Genomic DNA, 10817 nt, shown 5'->3' on the forward strand with positions numbered 1-10817 from the left:
TATGGCACAGAATAGGCAGTTTTAGGATAGATCGTTTTGTTATAGGAGGCAAACGAGCAGACGGAACGCCTTATGGTAAGTGATCACCGTCACCCATGGACACCTGCAACACCAGAGAGGTTGCAAGTGCGTTGCTAGCCTTTACAGTACATATGGTGCTACTTTACCGCACTAGTGCAAAAATTAGCATATTACGTTACTGTGTCGAACATTTAAATGGCCATATTGGCACTTGTATCGTAATGTACTATTAAGAGATTTTTTTTACGGGTTGTGTCGATATTACGTACATTAGGATGGTCCAAAAAAAATTTTTTTCGTTTTTCTGTCAGGCCACCCCGTATTTTTGTGATACCTACCCACAAACTTATAATGCTAAAATTTTGTCTTCCTAGTGATAGCAGAAGTCAGTGCTCAGAATAGGCAGTTTTAGGATAGATCGTTTTGTTATAGGAGGCAAACGAGCAGACGGAACGCCTTATGGTAAGTGATCACCGTCACCCTAAACACCTGCATCACCAGAGAGGTTGCAAGTGCGTTGCTAGCCTTTACAGTACATATGGTGCTACTTTACCGCACTAGTGCGAAAATTAGCATATTACCTTACTGTGTCGAACATTTAAATGGCCATATTGGCACTTGTATCGTAATGTACTATTAAGAGATTTTTTTTACGGGTTGTGTCGATATTACGTACATTAGGATGGTCCAAAAAAAATTTTTTTCGTTTTTCTGTCAGGCCACCCCGTATTTTTGTGATACCTACCCACAAACTTATAATGCTAAAATTTTGTCTTCCTAGTGATAGCAGAAGTCAGTGCTCAGAATAGGCAGTTTTAGGATAGATCGTTTTGTTAAAGGAGGCAAACGAGCAGACGGAACGCCTTATGGTAAGTGATCACCGTCACCCATGGACACCTGCAACACCAGAGAGGTTGCAAGTGCGTTGCTAGCCTTTACAGTACATATGGTGCTACTTTACCGCACTAGTGCAAAAATTAGCATATTACGTTACTGTGTCGAACATTTAAATGGCCATATTGGCACTTGTATCGTAATGTACTATTAAGAGATTTTTTTTACGGGTTGTGTCGATATTACGTACATTAGGATGGTCCAAAAAAAATTTTTTTCGTTTTTCTGTCAGGCCACCCCGTATTTTTGTGATACCTACCCACAAACTTATAATGCTAAAATTTTGTCTTCCTAGTGATAGCAGAAGTCAGTGCTCAGAATAGGCAGTTTTAGGATAGATCGTTTTGTTATAGGAGGCAAACGAGCAGACGGAACGCCTTATGGTAAGTGATCACCGTCACCCATGGACACCTGCAACACCAGAGAGGTTGCAAGTGCGTTGCTAGCCTTTACAGTACATATGGTGCTACTTTACCGCACTAGTGCAAAAATTAGCATATTACGTTACTGTGTCGAACATTTAAATGGCCATATTGGCACTTGTATCGTAATGTACTATTAAGAGATTTTTTTTACGGGTTGTGTCGATATTACGCACATATTGCCCGAATCCGTAATCAGTACACCCTCAGTGAACTCTTTTCAAAACAGACTCCACAAACATGTTATAAATGGACAAAACACAAGCGCAGGACATTGATGTGCACGTATCAGCTCTAAGCTGCCTGTGCGTTCATAAATAATAATAAATAAGTATTTAGTCCGTCGCTTTCACCCAATAGCCCATTTCATTTTAGATTCCATCAACTCTCAAATAGTCCTTACACCCTGGCGGGTGCTGCCTCTGCGTGCGTCCCATGACACGGGCAAGGGCAACATCCGCTCGGTGTACCTCTTACATTTCATTAAATTGTCAAAAGGGCTCTACGTGTTGGCCTCGACTTCGGCGCCTCCCAAAGGTCCGGAACACAATTGTTCCTTGATGGGAAAGACAAACAATAATATTAGGTCATTACCTATGAAATTGGCGTTTTTTATGGAGGACTTTAACGAAATTCGATTTTCATACAATGAATTTTGCGGATTATTTTGTGATGGCTTTTTAAACCAAACAAATTTTTGCCAGTAATCTGAGACATTTTTAAGGCACATTTTCTATCTCATTTTTTAGGGTTCCGTAGCCAAATGGCAAAAAACGGAACCCTTATAGATTCGTCATGTCCGTCTGTCTGTCCGATTATGTCACCGCCACTTTTTTCCGAAACTATAAGAGCTATACTGTTCAAACTTGGTAAGTAGATGTATTCTATGAACCGCATTAGGATTTTTACACAAACAGAAAAAAAAACCAATAAATTTTGGGGGTTCCCCATACTTAGAAATGAAACTCAAAAAATCTTTTTTCATCAAACCCATACGTGTGGGGTATCTATGGATAGGTCTTTAAAAATGATATTGAGGTTTCTAATATAATTTTTTTCTAAACTGAATAGTTTGCGCGAGAGACACTTCCAAAGTGGTAAAATGTGTGTGTCCCCCCCCCCCCCCCCCCCGTAACTTCTATAATAACAGAATGAAAAATCTAAAAAAAATATATGATATACATTGCCATGCAAACTTCCACCGAAAATTGGTTTGAACGAGATCTAGTAAGTAGTTTTTTTTTAATACGTCATAATATTAAAAAAAAAAAATTTCATCAAACCCATACGTGTGGGGTATCTATGGATAGGTCTTCAAAAATGATATTTAGGTTTCTAATATCATTTTTTTCTAAACTGTATAGTTTGCGCGAGATACACTTCCAAAGTGAAAAAAATTGTGTCCCCCCCCCCTCTAACTTCTAAAATAACAGAATGAAAAATTTAAAAAAAATATATGATATACATTACCATGCAAACTTCCACCGAAAATTGGTTTGAACGAGATCTAGTAAGTAGTTTTTTTTAATACGTCATAATATTTAAAAAAAAAAATTTTTTTTCATCAAACCTATACGTGTGGGGTATCTATGGATAGGTCTTCAAAAATGATATGTACGTTCCTAATATCATTTTTTTCTAAACTGAATAGTTTGCGCGAGAGACACTTCCAAAGTGAAAAAAAGTGTCCCCCCCCCCCCTGTAACTTCTAAAATAACAGAATGAAAAATCTAAAAAAAATATATGATATACATTACCATGCAAACTTCCACCGAAAATTGGTTTGAACGAGATCTAGTAAGTAGTTTTTTTAATACGTCATAAATGGTACAGAACCCTTCATGGGCGAGTCCGACTCGCACTTGGCCGCTTTTTTTTAATCTGTCCCGTTAGAAAAATATAAGGCATTTAAATACTCGAGCCAGCAGCACATGAAAAGAGCTGTTTTCAGGGCGGTATTCTAAATACATAAAACAATAAAAGTAGCAAATAATTTTATGTAAAATCGTTGTTATGTAGCGCACTAATGAAATTAAAAGATACTTCGAAGTTACTATTAAAATAAATAAACTATGACATGACTAACAAAACAAAACTAAACTATGACAAGGTTCAAAGGTCGTCGTCCTCATGATGTTTCACAATGGGTATATATTTATATATATATAAATATATGTGTATGTATATTTATGTACGTATAATTTTATATAATTATGTGATATTTTTTTGTCATTTTACTCTGTATTCTGACCCTGCACCAAGGATCTTTCGGTTTGGCTCATGGTTGACTGGTAGAGAATGCCTTCTGGCATTAAGTCCGCCATTTGTACTCTTCATGTATTGTGAAATAAAGTTTAAATAAATGACTAATACTTATGAACAAAAACGCCAATTTCATAGGTAATGGCCCAATTAATATTAGTGACTTTAACTGTACAATTAGGTATGGGTTGCTAGTACGTAAACATCGTACTACGGAGGTATGAGTATGTACATAATACGAGTCAGAAATAGACCAAGGCGAGCGCTACCTTAAATATTCTGCTTTATATATCCTGTCCCGAAATACGACTTGGCGAAATATAAGGCCAGTGTCAAAAGGCCAAGGAAAGGCCTATACGAGTATTACGCTGTATTTATATTTAGTAAGAACTCCAGTCAGTTCTGAGGCTAATTATGGTTCGTGTCATCCACGCTGACGCGCAGATTTGTCAAATCTAACCTTTACTACCATGACAATATGAGTCAAGGCACGCGTCTTCGTGAATGACACGATTTATAACTATTGTATATAGAAAAAATCCTGTGCACCAATTGTAGGTATCTCTGTTTGGCCCTATGGTTGACTGGTAGAGAATGGCATTTGGCATTAAGTCCGCTATTTGTACACTGTTGTGCAATAAAGTTTAAATAAATAAAAAAATATGAATAAAACTGTTTAACCAAAAGAATTTTAAATGCCATCATTTCTTAATCCACGAGTGCTTTCTCAAGGCAAATATAGTATGAATTATCTGAGATGATTTATTCGCCTCAAATCCTCTGTAAAACAAAAGGCTTTGTTTCTCTTGTACACCGCGGTGGCTACCTAATTTCTCATTAGTGAGAAGGATCAAGCCCGTTTAAAAGGCAATTTTAGCGTTCTACACATATGGTTCAAATTTGCGTAACAGCTTTTTGTTACCTTTTGTTTAACAGCCCTGATGAGCCGAAAAAATCATCTCAGATGTGCTTATAATGTTTAAAGATCCTTTTGATTTCTTCAGTATTTCGTCCTCCTGATTTAATGATAATATAGAATAGAATATAATATTTTTTTATTCATAAACACAAACAAGACACATTACATTACATAATATAACAAAAACAAAGAAAGTATAAAGTGCCATGAAATGGCCTCATCTTAGCATGTTGCTGGTGGCTTCCAGGGCTGATCTTCCGATGAGACCATCAAGTGAGAAAAATCATGAAAGGTAACAGACAAGAAGGAGAAAGACAAAACATATATGACATTCTAATACTGTTTCCAGAAAAACAAAAAATAAATCTTATCAGTTCAGCCCTCTAATAGTTAATGATACAACTCATACAATTTATGTTGGTTCATTGATTTCTAATGGCTATCTATGATTTCCAACGTTAAACCAGCTAGAGCTAGGTACCATTACCATAGTATTCTCGCCGAAATGACATAGACATGAGTGTAATTTGACTTGGGAAATGTTAAATAAAAGCTACTTAAACACACTTTAATCTGGGATGAGATATATGTAGAATGATATATCTCATAGACACTATGAAAAGCAAAAGTGTAATGACACAAACAGTGTGTATTACGACACCCCATTGTTACCCATAATGGTTGCACAATGTTATCACTTTCCCAGTATTGTGCTTTTCTCGAATGGGAATGCTTGGCACTGTATCTAGGTTTAAATCTAGTTAATCTATGTTTTTAATATCCTACTACTACTACTGTGGTACTAAAATTACAGTACTAGTCATTTTTAACCGCCTTAAAATAAAAGAAGTTTCTTGTGCCAAATTTGTACTAAAATGTCCACTGATCAGCTGTTGGAGTCTCCGTAATTGAAATATTTCTAATTTTCGTAAACATTTCAGAAACTTCTTATATTCTGTATTGGAATCGGAATTTTCCATTTCCATAATGAAAGTTTTCTTGTTTCCTATGAAATTTTCCTGACATCTTAGAACTTTTCCAACATTTTGAAAACTTTCCGATAGCCTTGAAAAATCATTGCTCGGGCCAGTGGTGGGAGTGGGATACCCACCTTCTGATTCAATGCAATCAAGGAGATTATACGCGTGGGACTCTAGGGCTCCAATAGAACAACAAAAAGTATGTTGCTAATGAATAATGCCTTTGACACTAAGAACTTGCTTCAGTTTCTTACTATGAATGTGAGTTAGTATGTGAATGCATTTCATGATCGTTTGAACTTTTTGAAATTTAATTTAATAGGGAATAATATTTAAAATATTTAATAGGGGAAAATGAGGGAATAACCCCATTTTATATAATTAAATTATAACTTCCAGTAAATTTTAATGTCCTTCCTGTTGTAAGGAATAATGTAAATAAAAAATGTATAAAATATTTTTGCTATAAAAATGTATAAGCTAATAATTATAAAGCACAATCTAAACTGACCAAACAGCAATAAAAGTTAATATTTACGTTAAAACAACTTGCTCTAGTATTTCAAATTGAATATTGAATGCTACATGTCATGTAATTAAAAAGTAGCTTTGTAGAGAGCCATTAGCTGTCCAACACAAACCTCCCATTATGAAGAAGAAAAACTTGAGCTTCTTTAACCCTCAAAGCAAAAAGAGGGGGTGTTATATGTATGTTAGGCACCAATGTGTGTCGTCGTAGATCTCCAACAGATGGGCTGATATCAATGCAGTTTTTTTTTACGTGAAAGAGAATTTTCATGCAGTGGTTCTTAGACATGTTTCATAGAAAACGATCCAGCAGTTTGAAGATTATTAGCTCTTTTCAAAAAATTATATACATATATATACTCATAGTATAGGGCAGGGATCACCAATAAATTTCTTCAGGGGTCTGGTTTTTTAAATAAAATGACCATAGCGGTGCATTTCTAATTGAGTTTATTCACTTTCTCTTGCTCTTTACTTTGCTCCTCCATTCTTGAATTGACGGCAGCAAAGACAAAGCGCTGGATACATTTTATTAAATTACATACTCATTATTTTATTTTGTCTAATATCTCATGGATATTAACATTTACCATTGTGTTTATCAAACCAAGCTTGACCTTATAATAGAACCTTTATATATCAAAATTGTTTTGATAGCTCTTAAGATATGTATAGTTCTTATCATTATAGAATGCTCAGTGTGGCATTCACCTTCACTGATTACATATTAATGAGCCAAATAAACAGTAGTCACCGTTACAAGATAACAACTTAACTTGTCAGACCAAAGTATACCTTATATTGTTCAACAGTGGTATCTACGATGATAGCAGTGTGACCAAATATTAAGGTTGAAATTTGATTGACAAGTATGGCTGTTGCCGTTCTGCTAGCAAAGACATTAACCATGTAAGTTGACTTACAGTTTTTTTAAAGCAACCTTCAAAAATTGTTATGCATTTTGGATAAAAGAATAAGATAAAATAAGTGGACATGAATTGGTAATTTGTCATAATTATAAAGAATAATAATAACTATTTGTAAAACTTTAGCATACTTGTACTAATATAACAGAATATATTCAGAAAAGTGTTTAGGTGTTATATTTGTTTATAAATCATTAACCAGCAGTGACTACATTATTTAATTTTGGACTGCGAAGTAATTTATTTAATCACATTTATATCCTAATGAATGTAAATAGCGTCTTTACACAGTGTACTGCCCACAACATTAGATTTATTGCTAGATGCTTCACAGATTAATATGTTATTTTTAGATTTAAAAAAACAGTGAGTGATAAATGAAAGAGTGGACTCACCTTGTTGTGGGGTAGCACGATGAAGGCACCGCCTCCCGCGGACTCCACGATGATGGCCAGAAACTTGGGGTTGACGGCGCAGAACGTAGAGTCCCATGAACTCTTCGACACCCTAATATTATCGTAACACTGCTCCCGCTTGAGGGCTTGCCCGTACACATGGCGAAATTTAGAACTACGCACCACTCTAAACGACATCTGGAAAAGAAACACAGTCCGACTACAGCCAACGAATTTGTTTAAGTAATTTCATCTGTAACATAACCTATACGTATGACCTATATTTTGACACTGCTAACTTGTTAACATATCCAACTCACTTTTATTTGTATATATCTATTATAGTATTTACACTAAAAAATGCAATGAAATCATTTGAATTTAACTCAATATTTAACCGAAAATAAAATTGAGAGCTACTAAGGATCGAAGGGAGGACGGTTGGGAGAACGAGCGAACTCCATATTTGGTAATGCCTACTGCCACAACATTTACTAACTTTATATTTGCTTTTCTAATATGTTTACAATCTTGAAGGAGGGTTTTTATTGTTGAGTGACTAGTTTGATATGTACTAATTTAATTTATTTAATATTATCGACCATATTAGAATAGAAAATCAAGTTTCCTTTTGGGTAAACTTTTCTTTATTTATGAACGCGCCTACTAAATGTCAAATTCAACAATTTAGTGGGTGCTGCGTTCTAAACTAGACATTCAAGATTTGAACGAATTAAAAATCGAGTCAACTCGATATATAATTTAAGAGATTGTGTTGTAACAATAGGGTTGTTTCCAATTTTTTGAAACGCTTGTATTACGTTCTATATTAACTAAAAGTTGCCCTAAAATTCAACTTTTATACTAAAAACGGCTTTAAATATGTTAAATTAACAAAATATATTGTAACAGATGCTTTCGCGCCCAAAACGCTCTTTGAAAATTGTGTGACGTCACAGTTTACGGTTTGACACATAACTACATACACACGTAGAAGATACGAACACGTAGCGTCGCGCCTTATAGATGCCACAGGTGACCAGAGGGCTGGCCAGTATTTTGCTCAAAGGATAAGCATTGCCATCCAACGTGGCAATGCGGCCAGCCTTCTGGGCACACTGCCCATCGGCAGCGACTTGGGAGACGTTTTTTATTTACTTTCAGTTTATTTGTAGCCTTTTTTATTAGGGTTCCGTAGCCAAATGGCATAAAACGGAACCCTTATAGTTTCGCCATGTCCGTCTGTCTGTCTGTCTGTCTGTCTGTCTGTCTGTCTGTCTGTCTGTCTGTCTGTCTGTCCGAGGCTTTGCTCCGTGGTCGTTAGTGCTAGAAAGCTGAAATTTGGCATGGATATATAAATCAATAAAGCCGACAAAGTCGTACAATAAAATCTAAAAATTTAATTTTTTTTAGGGTACCTCCCCTACACGTAAAGTGGGGGTGAAAATTTTTTTTCGCTTCAACCCTAGAGTGTGGGGTATCGTTGGAAAGGTCTTTCAAAACTAATAGGGGTTTTCAAGAAACATTTTTTGATAAAGTGAATATATTCGGAGATAATCGCTCCGAAAGAAAAAAAATATGTGTCCCCCCCCCTCTAACTTTTGAACCATAGGTCCAAAAAATATGAAAAAAATCGTGGAAGTAGAGCTTAAGAAAGACATTAAATGAAAACTATAGCGGACATGATCAGTTTAGCTGTTTTTGAGTTATAGCAAAAAGTTTTCCCTTCATAGTAAAGACTTACTTTAATTAGGTACTGATTATGCAAATTTGCCTATTTGTTTAACTCGGGTGAAAGGTACCGTTTCATCCCTTGGTTAACAATTTACTATACTTTAAGCTCCAGTTTAGCCTATTGTGACGGAAGAGTAACTACGGAACCCTACACTGAGCGTGGCCCAACATGCTCTTGGCCGGTTTTATTATTAAGTTTATTTATAGTTTATTGTTATGAATTATGTAATATCTGTGAAATAAATCAACCGAGTTTGTAGTAAAAAAAAAAAGATACGAACTGTCAACTGACATTTGTCATTTGTTGTTTATCGCGTAACTGTCAACAGTGTCAATCCGAGAGTTGTGACGTCATCACAATCTTCAATGACGTTTCGAGTTTGGTCACGTGACGTGGGCCAAAAGATGTTTTAAATTCAATATTTACATAAATATGGTCATTACAGGTCCCCTAAAGTTCCTCAGGTTCCTTTGAGTGGTTATTATAATAGAAACCCACGTGCAAGATTGCAATTATTTATTGGATAACTAATCACAAAGAACGATCTTGGTAAAATAATAACAAAAGAATTTATTGGGATACAATTCTGCCCTAAGATTTGTAGATGGAAACAACCCTATTTGCAATATGAGTTTACTACCATAAAAGTTTGTATAAACATTTGAAATGGAATACAAGATTAAATGAGACTTACTTTAGGCACAATTTTCTTAGGTGCACTTTTTCGAACTAGATTTTTTTCAGCCTCAGGTGTTTGCGCGTGAAAACTTCGACATCGTTCTCTCCCTAATCTCCTTGCAACAGCCGCATGTGAGATATTTGGGCTAGTAAAGCTATTGTGCCTTCGCACTTCCTGAAAAATAGTTAAATAAATAAAGAAATAATAAACTTATTTTTAAATTTTAAACATTAATGAATTAATAGTTTTAAAAACACTATAAAAACACGCTATTATAAATGTGAAACCTGATCATGTTCAAAGTCCATTACGTGACCTTTCTCACAAGTGCAAACACGACTATGATGCGATATTCCATCATGGAATGCCAGTGCCTATCTTCCGGCTTCATCATCAGACCTTGAAACCTAATCGTGGTCAAAGTTAATTTCAAGACTTTTCTAACAAATCTAAACACAGCTATGATACGATGTTCCATCATAAAGTTCCAGTTCATATCTTCCGGCTCCATCATCAGATCAGTTCAACAGTACCATATTATTGTATTGTCATCAGAACTACATACAGCTGCCAATTTTCATGGTGCTACGATACTTGGAAAATGGTTAAATTAGTTACCTTAGATTCCATTACATAGTTACATACATGTTGACCTAATAAAAATGTGTTTAAAAAAGCATCTTATGAATTGTTATTGTTCATTAATTTTAAAGTTAGTAAAACTTTTAAATAAGTACAAAATATTGTTAAAAAATTATAACGTTACATTGTTAACAAGCAGTTGGGAATAAAAAGTAATTATTGTCGGTGCTTTAAAGGTGAAATTTTACACTTTAGGTTCTCGTTCGTTCAAGAACAATCCAATACTCACCCCATCTACTTCCATGTCCATGTTCATGTTAAAAATAGCTTTAACTTCTCTCACAGTTAATTATATAAAGAAAAAGTAAGTAAAAAGAATGATATAATGCAGAAAATCTTCTATGATCAATCACAGTTACATAGGAATCATAATAAAATGCAACTGTGGGTAGATAGCAAAAATTGCCTTAAGTC

The 10817-nt window shown here is 35.0% G+C and overlaps 1 protein-coding gene across 4 annotated transcripts in view; it reads right to left on the reverse strand.

Annotated features, from left to right (window-relative positions):
* Positions 1 to 10771, reverse strand: part of LOC133529079 (coronin-1C-A) — a 42969-nt gene extending 32198 nt beyond the window's left edge. For 2 of the 4 annotated variants that reach the window (XM_061866697.1, XM_061866696.1), the window contains exons 1-3: positions 10633 to 10771; positions 9777 to 9935; positions 7348 to 7545 (exon numbers count right to left, since the gene is read on the reverse strand). In XM_061866697.1, the coding sequence (XP_061722681.1) occupies positions 7348 to 7545; positions 9777 to 9935; positions 10633 to 10659 (384 nt within the window). In that variant the 5' untranslated portion in view covers positions 10660 to 10771. Of the gene's footprint in view, positions 1 to 7347; positions 7546 to 7667; positions 7826 to 7846; positions 8039 to 9776; positions 9936 to 10632 lie in introns of those variants that run through there. The other 2 variants (XM_061866699.1, XM_061866698.1) reach the window with 2 other exon arrangements.
* Between the last annotated feature and the right edge of the window lie 46 nt (positions 10772 to 10817).

The sequence above is a fragment of the Cydia pomonella genome, chromosome 20, assembly GCF_033807575.1.
Source record: "Cydia pomonella isolate Wapato2018A chromosome 20, ilCydPomo1, whole genome shotgun sequence".
Lineage (NCBI taxonomy): Eukaryota > Metazoa > Arthropoda > Insecta > Lepidoptera > Tortricidae > Cydia > Cydia pomonella.